The sequence below is a fragment of the Coregonus clupeaformis genome, chromosome 1 (genome assembly GCF_020615455.1).
Source record: "Coregonus clupeaformis isolate EN_2021a chromosome 1, ASM2061545v1, whole genome shotgun sequence".
Lineage (NCBI taxonomy): Eukaryota > Metazoa > Chordata > Actinopteri > Salmoniformes > Salmonidae > Coregonus > Coregonus clupeaformis.
The window spans coordinates 48,772,495-48,795,411 of NC_059192.1; the positions used below are offsets into that span (position 1 = coordinate 48,772,495).

A 22,917-nucleotide genomic window follows, 5' to 3' on the forward strand; every position below is an offset into this window, starting at 1 on the left:
AGCGGCACCGTGAAGACCAAGGAGCTCTCCAAACAGGTCTGGGACAAAGTTGTGGAGAAGTACAGATCAGGGTTGGGTTATAAAAAAATATCAGAAACTTTGAACATCCCACGGAGCACCATTTAAATCCATTATTAAAAAATTGAAAGAATACTGCACCACAACAAACCTGCCAAGAGAGGGCCGCCCACCAAAACTCACGGACCAGGCAAGGAGGGCATTATTCAGAGAGGCAACAAAGAGACCAAAGATAACTCTGAAGGAGCTGCAAAGCTCCACAGCGGAGATTGGAGTATCTGTCCATAGGACCACCTTAAGCCGTACACTCCACAGAGCTGGGCTTTACAGAAGAGTGGCCAGAAAAAAGCCATTGCTTAAAGAAAAAAATAAGCAAACACGTTTGGTGTTCGCCAAAAGGCATGTGGGAGACTCCCCAAACATATGGAAGAAGGTACTCTGGTCAGATAAGACTAAAATGTAGCTTTTTGGCCATCAAGGAAAACGCTATGTCTGGCGCAAACCCAATACCTCTCATCACCCCGAGAACACCATCCCCACAGTGAAGTATGGTGGTGGCAGCATCATGCTGTGGGGATGTTTTTCATCGGCAGGGACTGGGAAACTGGTCAAAATTGAAGGAGTGATGGATGGCGCTAAATACAGGGAAATTCTTGAGGGAAACCTGTTTCAGTCTTCCAGAGATTTGAGACTGGGATGGAGGTTCACCTTCCAGCAGGACAATGACCCTAAGCATACTGCTAAAGCAACACTCAAGTGATTTAAGGGGAAACATTTAAATGTCTTGGAATGGCCTAGTCAAAGCCCAGACCTCAATCCAATTGAGAATCTGTGGTATGACTTAAAGATTGCTGTACACCAGCGGAACCTATCCAACTTGAAGAATGAGCAAACATCCCAGTGGCTAGATGTGCCAAGCTTATAGAGACATATCCCAAGAGACTTGCAGCTGTAATTGCTGCAAAAGGTGGCTCTACAAAGTATTGACTTTGGGGGGGTTGTTACAGGAGAGGATTCACAGTCTGGACTAATAATTATCCTAACGGTGTCACCTGTGTCTACCTGTTCACCTGTGTATTTATGCCTTCACTTCCCTGTGTTCCCTTGCTCTGTTTTCTCTGCTAGTTTCTCGATGCCAAACAGTACTAAACAGTGTCTGATCGCGAGACGTATGTACAGGTACTTGAGAAGTGTTCTCCCTGTTTTATTGTTGTTTTCAGTCGTAGTTAGTATTTCGTATGTTTGCTGTCAGCCTGTTTTTGGAGATCAATTTGCTCCTCCTTTATTTTATTGTGACAAGACTGTTATTTTGTATCCTGGTTTTGGGACCACCAGTAAAGATCCTTGTTTCACCATCTCTGCCAAGTGCCTACTGTCTATCCTGCACCGCACCTGGGTCACACCTCACACCAACCCTTACAGGGGGTGAATAGTTATGCACACTCAGGTTTTCTGATTTTTGGTCTTATTTAGTTTGTTTCACCCAAAAACACATTTTGCATCTTCAAAGTGGTAGGCATGTTGTGTAAATCAAATGATACAAACCCCCAAAAAATCTATTTTAATTCCAGGTTGTAAGGCAACAAAATAGGAAAAATGCCAAGGGAGGTGAATACTTTTGCAAGCCACTGTAGGTAAACAATGAACCTAGCTAGGTAAACAACGTGTAAGATCATACACATCACGCAACATTAGCTAGCGAGCCAGCCAGCTAACGTTAGCTAGTTAAACAACGAACCATAGTGCCAACTCATGACGTTACTACCCTGCATGAATCTGCTGGTAGCTAACCAACCAGGTTCAATGTTAGCTAGCTAACATTAGGCTCTAACTAGCCAAGCAAATGGCTCTGAGATAGAAATAATAACATCATCCACGTAATGTTAGCTAGCGAGCCAGCCAGCTAACGTTAGCTAGCTAGCTAACAGTACACTTTAACTTGAAATGAAACCACTTTCTGTCAAAATTAGAAACGTGTAATATCTGAAAATGTAGCTAGCTAGACTATCTTACCCGTATACATCATGAATGATGGACCCATCTCCCTGTCACAGATGCCATGGTTGCCCTTTGTTTGAAGATGTAATCCGGAGACAGGTGTTTTCTCCATCTCTTTACCTATCATACTCTAATTCCATTGATTTCAAAACTCGATCCTCCAGAAAGTGGAGAGCAACACTTAAGCAGCTCCACTACACAAGACATTTTTTTTAAAGCAGCGTTAGACAGGATTACCTACACATACTGACCAGCTCAAATAGACAGAAGCCTTCTATATGGCAGACCAATCCGAACTCCTCTCTCGGCATGTCCAGCCCACTCATTATCTCAGCCAATCATGGCTAGTGGGAAGGTTGCTGTCTTTTTCTGTGGCTTAACCAACTAGGCTCATAATTTAACCATGTTATTAGTATTTACAGATGGCATACAAGTTTGTTATTAAGGTACATGAAAGTTCACATGTTCCAGAAGGCATTTCTGCCAAAAAAGTCATTTAGAATTTTTTTTAAAGTTTACGTTCAAATGGCTCTCCTGTGAAGTAGTGTCACGCGACATACGCCTAGTTTCCTGAAACTAGTCACATTTTACATGTATTTATTGTTGTTGACAAAAACTAACAAATTACTTGTTTTTCATTAAATTTTATTAAAACCAAACTTATTATAATGATTCACGCTGTCCTAGTTGATGAGAACGTCCGCCATAATGAAATTTACAGGAGGCCTAGCCCCTATATCAGTGCGAATGCTATGTATATATTTTCCACATTGAAGCCATGCAATTATTTAGAACAATGTTGACTGCAAACTGGTTCAAGTTAACATATTTAGCAAAGATGGGATGGGTCAACATTTTGTTATTTCGTTTCTGTAAGCTGTTTAACAAACTATAATGGACTAACATTGGAATTGGAGTTGATTCCAAGGCAATACATAAAAGACCATAAATACACAACTTGAAGCAACCACATATTTAGCCATGGAGCACGTTCTGATTGGCCAGTGAGGGGCCAAGCCTTGACACACCCGCAACTGGTTTATTCATCAAAACCCAGCCCCCCCAAACCTATATCACTACCACCAGAGCTTAGATTTACCATTGCATTAGGTTTGTTAATCGATTACAAATTACATGACCCTCCCCTGGACTAAATAAACAAATATTAAACTCTCCCCCTGACTGAAATTGAAAAAGCATGACCCTCCCCCATTTTCCTCCTTGTAACAAGTGTGTATATTTCGACCACTCCCTAAACTCCAAGGTCCTCTGATAAAACTAGTCCGTGCCAATAGACATCCCTGTGTTTTGAGAGAAATGTATTTTTTTTATTTTTTTAATATATATTTTATTTAGGAATTTTCAGTTTTACAAACAGACAGATAATGACAGCAAACAATACATTGAGAATACCCCCCACCCCTCAACAGAAGACAGCACAAAAAAAACAGAAAGAAAACAACACAACAATGCTCTTTAAGGAATGGGCAACTTGCTTCATTGATATTTTACATACTGTATAAGGATTATGCTCCGCATTAAAAATAATTACAGTGGATTAGGGTGGGTTGCAGGTTGTATGTTGTGTTGCCCATCCTCACGCAAAAGATACGCTAAAAAGGGCTGCCATCAGTGGCGGTCAGTGCCGTTTATTATGAGGGAGGCCGATTTTTTTCATTTCTATTACAGCATGTTGGATGACTGTCATTCATATTCCATTCACCCAGTTCAATGTAACATCGATAGGTTTAGGCTACTACATGATACTCGAATTTTCCCTATACCCATCATGAGGTTGCTACAACCTAGCCTATGAATTAAAGTTTACAATGTAGGTGCACACAGGTCGAGAGAAATTTTATATGACAAGACAGTGTCACGCCCTGGCTCTAGGGACTCTTTTAAGTTGAGCCAGGGTGTGTAGAGTTTATGTTTTGTGCTCGTTGTGTCTAGTCTAGTTTTTGTATATCTATGTTGGCCAGAGTGGTTCTCAATCAGAGGCAACGAGTATCAGCTGTTGCTGGTTGTCTCTGATTGGGAACCATATTTAGTCAGGTGGTTTTCCCACAGTGTTTGTGGGATCTTGTTCCGTGTTGGTTTGTGTTTTGCACCTGTGGACGTCACGTATCGATTTGTTGTTTTGTTCGTGTATCATTTAATAAATAAGTATGTTCAACTTCCACGCTGCGCCTTGGTCCTCTATATCCGACGATCGTGACAGACAGTGACACATGGACAGACAGTGACACATTCAATACCGCCTTGCACACTCCTGCCTGCATCTAGCTTATCTAGGGTGTAATCATTAGTCCAATAGTTGCAAACGAGAGTTTCTATTGGACAAATTCAGGTATTTCTATCCCCGTTTCGTTTGCTTCCGTTTTAAGAAACGTTTTTCAACAGAATCGGCGGAATGAATACACCCCTGATCACGCATGCAATTCACTGAGGAGGATGGTCCCCCCCTTCCTCCTCTGAGGAGCCTCCACTGGCTGCCATATCTTAACAAATGTATTAGATCTGCCAGAGATATTATGGTGAATCTTTTCTATATGTAGCAAACTGGTGACTTCTGCTAACCAGGTTTTAAAAACAGGTACAGTCTCCTTAAAATGTATATTTTTGCAATAACCATGCCATATTGTACAGTCTTCTGTTCCCAGTGGGTTAAAGTCGTTAGGTGCTGTGACCTGCCTAAAACAGCAGCGTCCAGGGCTCATATGAGGTTACAGCTGTACAGTCGTGGTCAAAAGTTTTGAGAATGACACAAGTATTGGTCTTCACAAAGTTTGCTGCTTCAGTGTTATGACATATTTTTGTCAGATGTTACTATGGTATACTGAAGTATAATTACAAGCATTCCATAAGTGTCAAAGGCTTTTATTGGCAATTACATTAAGTTTATGCAAAGAGTCAATATTTGCAGTGTTGACCCTTCTTTTTCAAGACCTCTGCAATCCGCCCTGGCATGCTGTCAATTAACTTCTGGGCCACATCCGGACTGATGGCAGCCCATTCTTGCATAATCAATGCTTGGAGTTTGTCAGAATTTGTGGGTTTTTGTTTGTCCACCCGCCTCTTGAGGATCGACCACAAGTTCTCAATGGGATTAAGGTCTGGGGAGTTTCCTGGCCATGGACCCAAAATGTCGATGTTTTGTTCCCCGAGCCACTTAGTTATCACTTTTGCCTTATGGCAAGGTGCTCCATCATGCTGGAAAAGGCATTGTTCGTCACCAAACTGTTCTTGGATGGTTGGGAAAAGTTGCTCTCTGAGGATGTGTTTGTACCATTCTTTATTCATGGCTGTGTTCTTAGGCAAAATTGTGAGTGAGCCCACTCCCTTGGCTGAGAAGCAACCCCACACATGAATGGTCTCAGGATGCTTTACTGTTGGCATGACACAAGACTGATGGTAGCGCTCACCTTGTCTTCTCCGGACAAGGTGTTTTACGGATGCCCCAAACAATCGGAAAGGGGATTCATCAGAGAAAATGACTTTACCCCAGTCCTCAGCAGTCCAATCCCTGTACCTTTTGCAGAATATCAGTCTGTCCCTGATATTTTTCCTGGAGAGAAGTGGCTTCTTTGCTGCCCTTCTTGACACCAGGCCATCCTCCAAAAGTCTTCGCCTCACTGTGCGTGCAGATGCACTTACACCTGCCTGCTGCCATTCCTGAGCAAGCTCTGCACTGGTGGTGCCCCGATCCCGCAGCTGAATCAACTTTATGACACGGTCCTGGCGCTTGCTGGCCTTTCTTGGGCGCCCTGACGCCTTCTTCACAACAATTGAACCTCTTTCCTTGAAGTTCTTGATGATCCGATAAATGGTTGATTTAGGTGCAATCTTACTAGCAGCAATATCCTTGCCTGTGAAGCCCTTTTTGTGCAAAGCAATGATGACGGCACGTGTTTCCTTGCAGGTAACCATGGTTAACAGAGGAAGAACAATGATTTCAAGCACCACCCTCCTTTTAAAGCTTCCAGTCTGTTATTCTAACTCAATCAGCATGACAGAGTGATCTCCAGCCTTGTCCTCGTCAATACTCTTACCTGTGTTAACGAGAGAATCACTGACATGATGGCAGCTGGTCCTTTTGTGGCAGGGCTGAAATGCAGTGGAAATGTTTTTGGGGGATTAAGTTAATTTTCATGGCAAAGAGGGACTTAGCAATTAATTGCAATTCATCTGATCACTCTTCATGACATTCTGGAGTATATGCAAATTGACATCATAAAAACTGAGGCAGCAGACTTTGTGAAAATTAGTATTTGTGTCATTCTCAAAACTTTTGACCACGACTGTATACTTCAGAGAAACACTTAAAAATATCCTGCCAGAATGTTTGCAGTTTGGGGCATGACCAGAAGAGGTGACCTAGGGTACCCTCGGCAGACTTGCACTTAGGGCATATCGGAGAGACTGATGGGTAAAACAAGTGTAATTTGGTACAGGAATAGTGTAGTCTGTGAATCACTTCGTATTTAATAAGTTGGTGTCAGGAGTTTATCGAGCACAAGTGAATATCTCGAAGGCAATCAGCCCAACTGTCATCAGTAATCGCCATACCAAGGTCTTCCTCCCATGTCTCCTTCAAATGTTGTGTGGATACAGAGTAATATGCTGTAAAGTGATCTACAAATCTGGAGCGCAAACTCTTGGAGGCAGGGGCGAGGTTCATGAAAATATACAGTTCGCGGGCTGGTGTAATTGCCTCAAAATGTCACGCCCTGGCTCTGGGGACTCTTAAATGTTGAGCCAGGGTGTGTAGTGTCTATGTTTTGTTTTCTATGTGTTTCTTTCTAGATCGTTTAATTCTATGTTGGCCAGGGTAGTTCCCAATCAGAGACAGCTGTGGCTTGTTGTCTCTGATTGGGACCCATACTTAGGCAGCCTGTTGGCACTTGTTAATTGTGGGATCTTGTTCCAGTTATGGTATGTTGGTGTATTTACCTAGGACTTCACGTATCGTTTTGTTGTTTTGTGTTTGGTAATAAGTACTAATTAAAAGATGTACGCATATCACGCTGCGCCTTGGTCCGCTTCTTACGACGACCGAGACAGAAGATCCCACCAATTAAGGACCAAGCAGCGTGTCCAGGAGCAAACGCCGGAGGTAACGCTAGTGGATGTCCTCCTCGGTTGGGGGAAGATCACCGAGGAGGAGGCCGTCCGCTACCGGAGGGCGATGAGGGAGGATGTCCAGGCAGGAGAGGAGAAGCGGCGCCAACCGGGCCGTCGTCGGACAGGCGAGAGGCAACCCCAATAAAAACATTTGGGGGGGCACATGGCATGGACGACGGGGCTGCTGGAGGCAGCTACAGGGCGAGTTTGTGGACTAGGAGAGGAGGCCACCAGGTTACGGGGGCCATTGGTCAGGAGCGAGAAGGAGAGTGTGGAGGCACAGCGAGAGGAACTGAGTAGGCAGCAGAGGGAGCGGAAGTTTATGAGGAAACCCAGTCCCGCTCCTTGCACCAAGCAAGTGGTGTGTGTCACCAGTCCGGTCCGGCCCGTTCCTGATTCCCGCACAAGGCCAGTGGTGTGTGTTCCCAGTACGGTCAGGCCCGTTCCTGCTCCCCGCACTAAGTTAGTGGTGCGTGTTCCCAGTACGGCCCAACCCATTCCTGCTCCCCGCACTAAGTTAGTGGTGCGTGTTCCCAGTCCGGCCCGACCCGTTCCCGCTCCCCGCACTAAGTTAGTGGTGCGTGTTCCCAGTCCGGCCCGACCCGTTCCTGCTCCCCGCACTAAGTTAGTGGTGCATGTTCTCAGTACGGCCCAACCCGTTCCTGCTCCCCGCACTAAGTTAGTGGTGCGTGTTCCCAGTCCGGCCCAACCTGTGCCTGCTCCCCGCACCAAGCCTGTGGTGCGCGTCGTCAGCCCGGTCCGGCCCGTTCCTGCTCCCCGCACCAAGCCTGTGGTGCGCGTCGACAGCCCGGTCCAGCCTGTTCCTGGACCCCGCACCAAGCCTGTGGTGCGCGTCGTCAGCCCGGTCAGGCCCGTTCCTGCTAACCGCACCAAGCCAGTGGTGCGCGTCGTCAGCCCGGTCCGGCCCGTTCCTGCTCCCCGCTCCAAGCCAGTGGTGCGCGTCGTCAGCCCGGTCCGGCCCGTTCCTGCTCCCTGCACCAAGCCAGTGGTGCGCGTCGTCAGCCCGGTCCGGCCCGTTCCTGCTCCCGCGCACCAAGCCAGTGGTGCGGCGCCAGCACCGGTCCGGCCTGTTCCTGCTCCCCGCACCAAGCCAGTGGTGCGCGTCGTCAGTCCGGCACAGCCCGTGCCTGTTCCACCGGTGCCTGGTCAGGTACCGGTCAGCTGCTCCACACCGGAGCCTGAGCAATCCGCTCCACCGGTGTCCAGTCCAGCTCCAGCCAGCGGGACCAGACCAGGAGCGCTACGGGGGGGTAGCGAGAGAGTGGTGGTCACGCCCGGAGCCGGATCCGCCTCCGAGGCAGCCCCTACCCTCTTGAGTTTGTGTGGCGCGGTCGCAGTCCGCGCCTTTGGGGGGGGTACTGTCACGCCCTGGCTCTGGGGACTCTTAAATGTTGAGCCAGGGTGTGTAGTGTCTATGTTTTGTTTTCTATGTGTTTCTTTCTAGATCGTTTAATTCTATGTTGGCCAGGGTGGTTCCCAATCAGAGACAGCTGTGGCTTGTTGTCTCTGATTGGGACCCATACTTAGGCAGCCTGTTGGCACTTGTTAATTGTGGGATCTTGTTCCAGTTATGGTATGTTGGTGAATTTACCTAGGACTTCACGTATCGTTTTGTTGTTTTGTGTTTGGTAATAAGTACTCATTAAAAGATGTACGCATATCACGCTGCGCCTTGGTCCGCTTCTTACGACGATCGTGACACAAAATTTGGTATATTTAAGCGAATGTAATTTCTTATCTGAAGATATCGGAATAAATTAGATGCGGGGAGTTCTTACACTTCCCTCAACTGTGCGAATGTGGCAAAAGTATTATTGATGTAAAGGTCTGCAATAGTAATGCCCTTTGTCTTCCAGAATAGAAAAGTATTGGCATGAATTCACTTTTATCCCAGTTTATGGTATACCCAGAGAGGTGATTTTTTGTATTTATTGTAATTAGTGAGAACTGAAGCCATCGGGCACGCACATAGTATTTCAACCCAAGAGACAAAACTCTCGCCCAAACCAAACTCATTTATTGCTGTCAGAATGTACAATGAGGGAAAAAAGTATTTGATCCCCTGCTGATTTTGTATGTTTGCCCACTGACAAAGAAATGATCAGTCTATAATTTTAATGGTAGGTTTATTTGAACAGTGAGAGACAGAATAACAACAAAAAAATCCAGAAAAACGCACGTCAAAAATTTTATAAATTGATTTGCATTTTAATGAGGGAAATAAGTATTTGACCCCTCTGCAAAACATGACTTAGTACTTGGTGGAAAAACCATTTTTGGCAGTCACAGAGGTCAGATGTTTCTTGTAGTTGGCCACCAGGTTTGCACACATCTCAGGAGGGATTTTGTCCCACTCCTCTTTGCAGATCTTCTCTAAGTCATTAAAGTTCTGAGGCTGACGTTTGGCAACTCGAAACTTCAGCTCCCTCTATGGGATTAAGGTCTGGAGACTGGCTAGGCCACTCCAGGACCTTAATGTGCTTCTTCTTGAGCCACTCCTTTGTTGCCTTGGCCGTGTGTTTTGGGTCATTGGCATGCTGGAATACCCATCCACGACCCATTTTCAATGCCCTGGCTGAGGGAAGGAGGTTCTCACCCAAGATTTGACGGTACATGGCCCCGTCCATCGTCCCTTTGATGCGGTGAAGTTGTCCTGTCCCCTTAGCAGAAAAACACCCCCAAAGCATAATGTTTCCACCTCCATGTTTGACGGTGGGGATGGTGTTCTTGGGGTCATAGGCAGCATTCCTCCTCCTCCAAACACGGTGAGTTGAGTTGATGCCAAAAAGCTCAATTTTGGTCTCATCTGACCACAACACTTTCACCCAGTTCTCCTCTGAATCATTCAGATGTTCATTGGCAAACTTCAGACAGGCATGTATATGTGCTTTCTTGAGCAGGGGGACCTTGCGGGCGCTGCAGGATTTCAGTCCTTCACGGCGTAATGTGTTACTAATTGTTTTCTTGGTGACTATGGTCCCAGCTGCCTTGAGATCATTGACAAGATCCTCCCGTGTAGTTCTGGGCTGATTCCTCACCGTTCTCATGATCATTGCAACTCCAAGAGGTGAGATCTTGCGTGGAGCCCCAGGCCGAGGGAGATTGACAGTTATTTTGTGTTTCTTCCATTTGCGAATAATCACACCAACTGTTGTCACCTTCTCACCAAGCTGCTTGGCAATGGTCTTGTAGCCCATTCCAGCCTTGTGTAGGTCTACAATCTTGTCCCTGACATCCTTGGAGAGCTCTTTGGTCTTGGTCATGGTGGAGAGTTTGGAATCTGATTGATTGATTGCTTCTGTGGACAGGTGTCTTTTATACAGGTAATAAAATGAGATTAGGAGCACTCCCTTTAAGAGTGTGCTCCTAATCTCAGCTCGTTACCTGTATAAAAGACACCTGGGAGCCAGAAATCTTTCTGATTGAGAGGGGGTCAAATACTTATTTCCCTCATTAAAATGCAAATCAATTTATAACATTTTTGACCTGCGTCTTTCTGGATTTTTTTGTTGTTATTCTGTCTCTCACTGTTCAAATAAACCTACCATTAAAATTATAGACTGATCATTTCTTTGTCAGTGGGCAAACGTACAAAATCAGCAGGGGATCAAATACGTTTTTCCCTCACTGTAGTTCCATTCCACTTGGTCAAATGCTTTTTGAGCGTCAAGTGCAAGAATGGCAACTTTATCATCTTTGTCATGTTTGGAATACATGTTTGGAAAATGAGAATCTGGCAGTTTGGTCATGATGAATTATAGTCGAAATGCATTTATTTAGTCTGTTTGCAAGTAATGTAGTAAACACCTTAAAGTCGCATCCGAGGAGGGCAATAGGACGATATGAAGATGGATCTGTTTCATCTTTATCTTTCTTTAATATTAGGGAGATATTGACTGAATGTAAAGACTCCGGGAGTCTTTGTGAAACATGCATTAATTTATTTTTGGTTCGTAGTAACAGCTCCTGTACTAGATTTAATTGTATGAATAGCTCTATTGGCCTGTATACCTCTCAGCTTGCGCGCCAGGAGTTTATCCGGCTTGTCACCCAACACGAAGTGTTTTTGTTTAATCTTGAATAACATTGTGTTTACTTAATTAGAGAGAATAGTATTGTATTCATATTTGAGTTTTTGTCACGATCGTCTAACAGAGTGGACCAAGGCGCAGCGTTGAAAGTGAACATATCCTTTTATTTTACTGATCACACGATCAAAAACAATAAACGATAACGTGACGTCTACGGTTTAACACGAACCGAAATGAACAAGAAACCACAACACAAAGTGAAAAGACCTATAGTTAAATATGGCTCCCAATCAGAGACAACCAGCTGACACTCGTTGCCTCTGATTGGGAGTCACTCAGGCCAACATAGATTTACCAACATAGACTTACACACCCTGGCTCAACATAACATAGTCCCCAGAGCCAGGGCGTTACAGTACCCCCCAAAGGCGCGGACTCGGCCGCGCCAAACAACCACAACAGGGGAGGGACCGGGTGGGCACTCCGCCTCGGCGGCGGATCCGGCCCGGACATGACCCAGGCACGGGTTGTGCTGGACTGACGACGCACACCCCTGGCTTGATGCGTGGAGGAGGAACGGGCCGGACCGGGCTGACGGCGCACCCCTGACTTGGTGCGGGAGCAGGAATGAGCCGGACCGGGCTGACGACGCGCACCACTGACCTGGTGCGGGGAGCTTGGATGGGCCGGACTGGGCTGGCGACGCGCACCACAGACTTGGTGCGGAGAGCAGGAACGGGCCGGACAGGGCTGACGAAACGCACCATAGACTTGGTGCGGAGAGCAGGCACGGGCCGTGCCGGACTGACGACGCACACCACTGGCTTGGTGCGGGAAGCTTGGATGGGCCGGACTGGGCTGGCGACGCGCACCACAGACTTGGTGCGGAGAGCAGGAATGGGCCGGACAGGGCTGACGACGCGCACCACAGGCTCGGTGCGAGAGGCAGGAACAGGCCGAACCGTACTGGGGACACACGCCACTGGCCCTATGCAGGGATCAGGAACGGGCCGGACCGGACTGGTAATACACCCCAGTACCTCTCGCCGTCCCTCCACACTTTCCCTCTCCTCTGTGACCAGTGGCCCCCTTAACCTGGCGGCCTCCTCTTCACACCCGCTGGACCGCTCCATCGCGGCCTCCTGCTGCCCCGTCGTCCACGTCGTGAGCCCCCCCCTAAAAATGTTCTGGGGTTCTCTCCTCCCCCGTGGACCAGGCCTCCCTAGCTCTCGCCAGACTCTCGATCCATTGCTTCATAGACCAGCCTCTCTCCTCTTCACTTAGCGTGGCCCAGCCGAAACTCCTACTCCCCTGATCCCAGGTCCTTCCTCTCTCCTCTTCATGCTGCTTGGTCCTGTCTTGGTGGTTTCTTTTGTCACGATCGTCTAACAGAGTGGACCAAGGCGCAGCGTTGAAAGTGAACATATCCTTTTATTTTACTGATCACACGATCAAAAACAATAAACGATAACGTGACGTCTACGGTTTAACACGAACCGAAATGAACAAGAAACCACAACACAAAGTGAAAAGACCTATAGTTAAATATGGCTCCCAATCAGAGACAACCAGCTGACACTCGTTGCCTCTGATTGGGAGTCACTCAGGCCAACATAGATTTACCAACATAGACTTACACACCCTGGCTCAACATAACATAGTCCCCAGAGCCAGGGCGTTACAGTTTTATTATGTCATTCAACTTGGAAGATAAGGGCGCTTCCATATAATCTCTCTCAAGCACCGGGAGCTGTGCCTCGATTTCAAATAATCTTCTCTGCCTAACTTTTTTTATGGTAGCCTCATGATATTATATGCCCATCATAACAGCCTTAAATGCCTATCACAAAGTGGAGTAGGATACATAAGCAGTATCATTCTGGGACATATAGTCCGTAATTAAATTGGCTGTTTGTTGGTGAAATTGTTCATCATTGATTAATGTTAGATTAAATCGCCAGTTGAATTGAGGCTTTGTTCTGCCGAAATCCATTTGTAATGAAACGGGACTGTGATCGGAAATTATAATATTATGGTACTTGGTAAAGGTGACGTTAGATGTCAATTTAGAGCCTGTTAAAAAGTAGTCAATTCTTGTGTATGATTTATGCACATGTGAGAAGAAAGAATAATCCTTATCGGTAGGGTGTTGTAATCTCCAAACATCGACAAGGTTCATTGTTCCAATTAAATTATTCAAGACAGTAGTGAAATTCAGTGAAGTGGTGAGGCGAGCAGGAAGCCTATCCATATAAGGATCCAAAATACAGTTAATATCTCTGCCTGTAATTAAATGTGTGGTTGATGAATCTGTTAAGAGACTGAAAACATTCCGAAAGATCCCTGGGTCATCGAAATTCGGTGCATAAAGATAAAAAAATGTTAAATTAAAAAGTTCATTGAAAAATCTGCGATACCCAACTACATTTCAATCTCCATTGTTCCATATGCTTTATGTGAGTTTCTTGTAAAAACATGTCTCCAGATAAAGATTTCAAATGTGAAAAAACTTTGCCTCTTTTCAAATTCGTTTTCAAACCTCATACATTCCACGAAAGAAGGGTAATGTCGCCACACCATGGCGAAGGGGTAGAGTTAACAGTAGCCATAAGAAATTATTATTTGGTCCTCAAATACATTACAATTGTAGCAGTAGGGCTGGCGCAACACGTAAAGGACAAATGAAAAACACAAAAAAACATTCCCCACCTCCCTTCCCCAAACGAAGTGGGCTATAAGTGCCCCCATAAACACTGTGGAACTGTTGGACACTACAAGGAGACATAGGCTAGAAAACCAGTTTATAATGAAACGAAATTAGCATACTTTCAGGTGGTCCGACTGGGCCCCCTCACCCTTATGTCTATAACAACTGCTCTTATAAAATAACTGAATTGAGCCAAAACATTGTAGTCAATATGTCCCTATTGAAACAGGGAAACATGTCTGGTGCAGTCTTACACACCTGCTACTCGGGACTGCCCTACCGGTCCTAGGCGTCGGTGGCTATAGTAGTAATCCTGTCAATGAAAGACTCAAAGACTCGGCATCCTGTGGTTTTTCCAATACCTTCTCTACTGTGGTTTCAGACCCCTTCCCCTTTTCTACATTTTGTTGCATTACAGCCTTATTCTAAAATGGATTAAATTATATTTTTCCTCATCAATCTACACACAATACCCCATAATGACAAAGTGAAAACCGGTTTTTAGACATCTTTGCCAATTACTTAAAAATAAAAACAGAAATACCTTATTTACATAAGTATTCAGACCCTTTGCTATGAGACTCCATTGATCATCCTTGAGATGTTTTTACAACTTGATTGGAGTCCACCTGTGGTAAATGCAATTGACATGACATGACTTGGAAAGGCACACCCTTGTCTATAAAGGTCCCACAGTTGACAGTGCATGTCAGAGCAAAAACCAAGCCATGAGGTCGAAGGAATTGTTGGTAGAGCTCCGAGACAGGATTGTGTTGCAGCACAGATCTGGGGAAGGGCACAAAAAAATATCTGCAGCATTGAAGGTCCCCAAGGACACAGTGGCCTCCATCATTCTTAAATGGAAGAAGTTTGGAACCACCAAGACTCTTCCTAGAGCTGGCCACCCGGCCAAACTGAGCAATCGGGGGAGAAGGGCCTTGGTCAGGGAGGTGACCAAGAAACCTGATGGTCACTCTGACAGAGCTCCAGAGTTCCTCTGTGGAGATGGGAGAACCTTCCAGAAGGACAACCATCTCTGCAGAACTCCACCAATCAGGCCTTTATGGTAAAGTGGCCAGACGGAAGCCATTCCTCAGTAAAAGGCACATGACAGCCCGCTTGGAGTTTGCCAAAAGGCACCTAAAGACTCTCAGACCATGAGAAACAATATTATCTGGTCTGATGAAACCAAGATTGAACTCTTTGGCCTGAATGCCAAGCGTCACTCCTGGAGGAAACCTGGCACCATCCCTACGGTGAAGCATGGTGGTGGCAGCATCATGCCGTGGGGATGTTTTTCAGCGGCAGGGATTGGGAGACTAGTCAGGATCGAGGCAAAGATGAACGGAGCAAAGTACAGAGAGATCCTTGATGAAAACCTGCTCCAGAGCACTCAGGACCTCAGACTGGGGCGACGGTTCACCTTCCAACAGGACAACGACCATAAGCACACAGTCAAGACAACACAGGAGTGGCTTCGGGACAAGTCTCTGAATGTCCTTGAGTGGCCCAGCCAGAGCCCGGACTTGAACCCGATCGAACATCTCTGGAGAGAGCTGAAAATAGCTGTGCAGCAATGCTCCCCATCCAACCTGACAGAGCTTGATATGATCTGCAGAGAGGGATGGGAGAAACTCCCCAAATACACTGGAATTAAAGGGTAACTTCACCCATTACCAACACTGTCATTACCATCACAAAATAGCGACTTTCTGTAGAACCTTTGCTCAATACTGCTTATCACTTAATATTTCACTGTCTTTGTAGCAATCAATCATATTTTAAACATACATTTCTACCCAGTTATTTTTAACAACTAATGCATTTTACTATTACCCTAGTCATTGCCGCCACACAGTCATTACCAACACAATCATTGCATATTTGTTAAGAACAAATATATTTACACATTAGATATCACACTCCTGTCTTCTACAGGTGTAAAGCACTTACTTGTTCTCAATAACTACCTAAAAATTAGACATACATAACAATTTTAACAGGTAATTGCATTTTTCAACAAGTAATTGCTTATTTTTGCAATAAGGAATTAAAATAATTATTTCTAAATGTGGTATTACCAAATCCTATAGCCAGATAAACCAAATAATCCCAAATCCTATTGTGTTTGTGATTCAGTTTTAAACTAAAATTGAATGTTTTATGATGTGATGGTAATGACACCTGCAGAAGGTGTATTGGGGAAAAGGGAGTCAATTACATATATTATTGAATAAAATGGTCACAGCCAATAGCACATTTAAGGTTCCTGATAAAAATAGAAAAATATTTATGTTGATAGAAGTATTTTTCAAAAAACAAATTTTTCCCCAAAATAAGACATGCCAAAAGTGCACGTAGTTGTAAAATCACCCTGAAATAGCCAGAACCAGAGCTGTACCTACCATGTGTTCCCACTTCTGCCATTGTTAAACCCTATTTACCCCAGTAAATTCAGGCGTCTAATCCTCCCTGGCATCACCCACCAGTGAGGATGTGTTACAACAGCCTAGGCTACTGCCATACCACACTAACACAGGTATAACCCCAGGGAAGGCATGACCTATGGAGTGTATGATTTGTATTAACACAGCTGTGGGGTGGTCTATAGTTATATACATACATACATACAGTATGTTGCACAATATCTATATTCTGTGAGACATTGAGGTTTTGTTTGAGGTATATGTTCAGCTCTGTGCAGAGTGGAGATGGGTGGGTGTCACAGCAGGGTGGGTGTTGGGTGTGAATCTGAGATGAGGTCAGTATTACTCCTTGCAACTCCCACTTTCTCTGCAGGCTGTCCTTCTGTTTGACCTGGTTCTTTGCTGATCATTATCATTATTATCCAGGCTATAAAGTGTGCTATCACCCACAGGGGGCATTACAACACACCAACCGACATGCTGCATCTCTTTCTCTCTTTCACCCTCTCTTTCTCTCTTTCACCCTCTCTTCTCTCTCACTCTCTCGCCTATCTTTCTTTCTCTCAGTAATTAACAGTACTCTGACTCTCTCTCCTATCTTTCTTTATCTCAGTAATTAACTGTACTGTCTCTGTGTCCTCTAGGCTGTGAGCTGTATGCATTCTGTGGGGCTCTATTTGGGATCTGCTCTATGATCACTCTGATGGTGATAGCAGTGGACCGCTACTTTGTGATCACACGTCCGCTGGCCTCCATCGGGGTGCTGTCCAAGAAACGAGCCCTACTCATCCTCATGGCTGCCTGGGTCTACTCATTGGGATGGAGCCTGCCACCTTTCTTCGGCTGGAGTAAGTCCATGGACACACACACACACAGAAAGAGAGAGAGAGAGCATATTCCTGGGTCATGAGCCAAGCTTGGGATGAGGTTATATGATGCCAGGGCTGTATACACTGTATGGAAGAGTCATGATTGTGTCAGTATATGTGTAAAGGATGTCATGATGCTTGCTTAGCGAGTACCACTTCCTCCCGATTTGGCCCATTCCTGGCGCGAACTCGGGACCTCTGCCTTGCTAGCACACATGACCGCCCTCCTGAAGTGTCTTACCAGTCGGCGGCACGCAAAAAGCTAGCTGTTCGCTGGTGCAAGTGGAGACACTTCAGGCTGAGGAGTAAGTTTCAAACATCCCCATGTGCTACATTCTCCCCTCAAACTTACTCAACAGCGACCCCAGCGTTGAGCTGAGCGCAACTGTAGATCCAGGTCACGGCACCACTGTAAAAGACGTCACACTGCTTGCTTAGCGAGTACCACCTCCTCCGGATTCGGCCCATACCTGGCGTGAACTCAGGACATCTGCCTTGCTAGCACACGTGCCCGCCCTCCTGAAGCGTCTTACCAGTCAGCACCACGTGAAAAGCTAGCTTTTCGCTGGCGCAAGTGGGAACATTACACGCTGAGGAGTACGTTTCACACATCCCCATGTGCTACATATGCATGTGTTAGAAAGAGATAAAAAAACAGCAAGAGAGAGAGAAAGACAACAATAGAGAGAAAGACAGCAAGAGAGAGAAAGACAGCAAGAGAGAGAGAAAGACAGCAAGAGAGAGAGAAAAACAGCAAGAGAGAGAGAAAGACAGCAAGAGAGAGAGAAAGACAGCAAGAGAGAGAGAGAAAGACAGCAAGAGAGAGAGAAAGACAGCAAGAGAGAGAGAAAGACAGCAAGAGAGAGAGAAAGACAGCAAGAGAGAGAAAAAGACAGCAAGAGAGAGAAAGACAGCAAGAGAGAGAAAAAGACAGCAAGAGAGAGAAAAAGACAGCATGAGAGAGAGAAAGACAGCAAGAGAGAGAGAAAGACAGCAAGAGAGAGAGAAAGACAACAAGAGAGAGTGAAAGACAGCAAGAAAGCGTGAAAGACAACAAGAGAGTGAAAGATAGCAAGAGAGTGAAAGACAGCAAGAGAGAGAGAAAGACAGCAAGAGAGAGAAAAATACAGCAAGAGAGAGAAAGACAGCAAGAGAGAGTGCTCCCCCTGGCTCTGTGTTCTCTCTTTGAACTCCAGTCTGCGGTAGCTTAGTTTAAGCATGAGGATTTTGGCATTGGATCAGGTATGCTGAGCTGACAGAGATCTCTCAGTGAGAAGAAAGAGAATGAAACTAGTGGGCGAACAGGCTGGAATGGGCCCCTCATAAGCCTCACATTGGCTTGGCCTTACAATATACTGTAGTCAGAATGACTCACACCCCATGACTGTGCGAATCTCTGGCATATAACAAATGTATCCAGCAGCTCCAAATTGACTTAACACTATTCTGTCTAGCACGCTAATGGGTGACATGCTGGAAAGGGCCTTAAGGGCGACACGCTAACTCAGACAATGTGGAGGGTGGAGGGGGTTTGGGGAGAGAGGTAGCAGGTCATGGACTGCCTACCCCCTGCAGCCTGGGGGTCTATGTGCAGACATGCCACCCCAGACATTGTTCCGCAGTACGCGTGTCCTCTCTGACCACACAAAGGGCGTCTGTCTCCTTAAACCCATCTGACGGCCCCATCTCTGCCCCATCTCCGCTGATTATCACGTCATTCCATGCCATCAGGGGAAATAACATCAATAACATAAAAGCTAAACAAAACTGCACCATTATACACTTTGAGGCTTTGATTGTCCAGAGCGTTTAGATCATCAGAAGTGCTCCCTTGATCCAAGCTTTGATGTTCCTGCGTCTTCCTATTGATGTGAGTGTCCTTAACTTTCCCTGGCACTCTGAACGTTTTACCATAGCAGGGCTTCAATGGATGAGGCATGAAGGACAACTTGTTGACGACTTTGAAGTGGTGTTGAAGAAGAAAGGTTTTGACAATGCCGTATCCCTCCACTTATCTTCTGTCCTTTTCCCCCTTTCCTTTTCTGACTTTCTATGTCCCGCCTCTCTTTTCCTCCTTTCTCTACCCCTTTCGCTCTCCTTCCTCTCCCTCCCCCCTTCTCCCTTCTCCCTTACCCCCCTCTCCTCCCAGGCGCCTATGTTCCAGAGGGCCTGTTGACCTCCTGTACATGGGACTATGTGACCTTCACCCCATCAGTGCGTGCCTACACCATGCTGCTCTTCACCTTTGTCTTCTTCATCCCCCTCATCGTCATCATGTACTGCTACTTCTTCATCTTCAGAGCCATACGTACAACTAACAGGTAAGTGGATTGGATACTAGAGAGCTGCTCTAGACATATCACTGAAGGTGTGTCCAATTAAATTACATGTAAAAGTGTGTGGTAAGTTACTGGAAATTGGATTCTCTGAAGCACATTTCACATTTCACATTTATTTTTCTGTGTGTGTCATAGGGCTGTAACCAAGATCAACTGCACTGGGAGCACCAGAGACTCAATTAAGAGTTTCCGTCGGTTGAAGAATGAGTGGAAGATGGCTAAGATTGCTCTTATAGTCATCCTCCTCTATGTAATCTCTTGGTCCCCATATTCCGTTGTGGCCCTGACCGCATTTGCAGGGTGAGTGCTTTGATATATACTGTATTGTAACAAAATGGTGCCTGTCTTAGTGGAACTCTAGTAGGCTCTTTGGTGTCAGTGTTGCCAACTCCTCAGTAAGGAAAGTAGCTATTGGCTGTCCTAAAAGTCGCTAAATGACGTCATCTCCTAATTTGCATAATTGGCCATGTGCATGTCATTGTGATGGACGCTGTAGGAGAGAGGAATAACGTCGTGGGAGAGCCAAAAGGTGAGTAAAAAACACACTAAATATGTTTAGAACTACAAATGAACTTTTTTCTGCCGATTCTTAAAAAAAAAAAAAATTACATTTACATCCCGCCCTGAATGTAAGCCAGGGCGGGATCAGCCAGCGGCGGCTTCCCACATGCGCGATTCATTTGCAGTCTGGACGTGGAGGGGTGAACATCTCCTGCTCTGACTGCTGCACGAGGACTGGGCTGCCTGTGAGTGCTTTGGGACAGGGGTGGGGCCTACGGCAGCACCCGCTGCTCGTTGAGAAGAGTAAGAACGATACGTGCTTTCACGTCAGAGTCTCCAATAACACCAGAAAAAGTCGCTAGATTTGTCACTAGTCGCTTTTTTTAAAACATGTCGCTAGAGGGGTCTGAATACTCGCTAAACATAGCTACAAAGTCGCTAAGTTGACAACACTGTTTGGTATCACATGCACTTATATCAATCATATTGACACTACCGAACTGGCAGTGTACAAGCTTGATGTTTCTTGCCAGAATTTTTTAAAACCTTTATTTAACTAGGCAAGTCAGTTAAGAACAAATTTTTATTTATAATGACGGCCTACCAAAAGGCAAAAGGCCTCCTGCGGGGACGGGGGCTGGGATAAAAATGTTAAATGTAGGACAAAACACACATCACGACAAGACAGAAACACCACAACACTACATAAAGAGAGACTTAAAACAACAACACAGCATGGCGGCAAAACACATGACAACACAGCATGGTAGCAACACAACATGACAACAACACGGTAGCAACATAACATGGCAGCAGTACAACATTATAGTAGCACAAAACATGGTAGAACCATTATTGGGCACAGACAACAGCACAAAGGGCAAGAAGGTAGAGACAACAATACATCATGCGAAGCAGCCACAAGTGTCAGTAAGCGTGTCCATGATTGAGTCTTTGAATGAAGAGATAAAACCGTCCAGTTTGAGTGTTTTTTGCAGCTCGTTCCAGTCGCTAGCTGCAGTCTAATAGGCTGCCGCCGCCACATTGCCCCCACCTAAGGGGTCAGTCGTCCCCGACAACCCCGAAATCCAACACTAAGTCCTGAAACCTGGAGGTCTTCAGCGGCAGCGTTGTGATTGCCGTGGGGGAGTCCCATTCTGACCTTGCCCCTCAGGTGAGGAAACCGCTGCATTGTCCTATGGTCCAGGGCTGTGAGGAGTAAGGTTGGTAAGGCGCCAGCCGATCTTGATGGAGGACCACAACTCGTCCATGAGTCCGAAGCTGCCTGCAGTACATCACGTCAGAAGTCACTCCGGAACCATGCATGGGCCTTCCCAGTGACTCATTCGTTTTCGGGCTAAGACCACGCTTGCGCCAGGGGCTATATACCCACACTTCTTGGCCAGTCTGGAAAGGCTGACCTCGACAGAGGGTGTTATATACCTTCTGCTTTACCCCTGCTTCTGTCAAGCGATGCCGTTAAAAGTCGTGGGCTGTGTCCAGGAACCTCGTGCTCTGAAGGTCTTCCAAAGGACTAATCCACTGGAGTGCGTAGTTTTCTGCCAAACATCAGCACTGCTGTGGTGCATCCAGTGAACTCCTGCAATGCTGAACGATAGGCCCACAAGACCAATGGCAGTCGGTCCCAGTCCTTCTGGTCGTTGAAGGTGAGAGTGGCCAGCTGTATCGCCAAAGTCCGTATCGCCAACACTGTAGCTTCCAAATGTCTCCCCTAATCGCTGTGGAGTTGTTCCGGTGCTCCAAACTGGCAGAACATCTCCTCCACCAGCATGTTGGCTGTGGTTGTGGTGCGCTGGTCGGGGACCGCGTAGGCCTCTGGCCACTTGGTAAAATAGTCGATCGCCACAAGTACGTATCGATTGCCTTCCTCTGTCACGGGAAAAGGACACAGGATGTCCACAGCAACCCTCCCCATGGGGGCCCCCGCCTGATATTGCTACAACGGGGCATGGGTGCGTCCGGTTGGTCCTTTGTGGGCAGTACAGGTGTCACAGGCATGCACATACTGTTCCGTGTCTTGGCGGCAGCCAGCCCAGTAGAGTTTCCTTTGGAGGAGTTGGAGGGTCTTTGTGTACCCGAAGTGGCCAGCCCACACTGACCTATGGACAGCTCTGAGGGCATGGCCACACATGGAACGAGGCACCAGCCGCTGCCACACCACAGAGTTGTGTGTTGGTTCCCTCCATCTTCGAAACAACACCCCATTGTGAATGGCAAGGTTGTCCCACTGTGAGTAGTAGGCCTTGGTTTCGGGGCACAGCGGTGAGACTCTGTTCCAGGTCTCCAACCAGCCCCAAACAGTTGCCAACACCGGGTCACCTTCCTGCTCCCTCTTCAGGTCTTGGTCATTCCAGCTCTCCAATGGTGCTGAGCTCCTGTCTGCTGCTTGACGACCAGCCTGGTGCTATATCTGGTAGTCAGACTCCTGTAACTCTTCTATCCATCGAGCCACCTGGCCCTATGGTTCTCGGAAGCTGAGGTGCAAGGTGAGTGAGGCATGGTCAGTATGGAGGAGGAACTGGGTCCTGTAGAGGTAGGGTCGGAAATGATGGTACTTTGACCACAGCCAACAACCCTCGCAGGGTGACACAGTAGTTCCGCTCAGCACGGTTGAGGCTTTGACTCCTCCAGCGAAAGAATGGCCCCAATGCCCACATTGCTGGCATCTGTGTCCACAATGAATGGGTGCTGGGGGTTGGGGTATGCCAGGACTGGAGCCTTGATAAGGGCCTGACGCAGTTCAGCGAATACTGCCATGCAGTCATTATCCCAGTCGAACCGCTGATCCTTGTTTGTAAGGCGGTGTAGAGGGCTGGCTACTGTTGCAAAGTACTTGATGAACCTCTGGTAGTAAGAAGCTAG

The 22,917-nt window shown here is 46.4% G+C and overlaps 1 protein-coding gene across 1 annotated transcript in view; it reads left to right on the forward strand.

Moving 5' to 3' along the window:
- LOC121582855 (melanopsin-A-like) overlaps positions 1 to 22,917 on the forward strand; it is a 105,062-nt gene that overhangs the window by 52,718 nt on the left and 29,427 nt on the right. Inside the window, exons 4-6 of the mRNA XM_045224620.1 lie at positions 16,970 to 17,173; positions 19,344 to 19,515; positions 19,669 to 19,833. Of these exons, the coding sequence (XP_045080555.1) occupies positions 16,970 to 17,173; positions 19,344 to 19,515; positions 19,669 to 19,833 (541 nt within the window). The remainder of the gene's footprint in view (positions 1 to 16,969; positions 17,174 to 19,343; positions 19,516 to 19,668; positions 19,834 to 22,917) is intronic.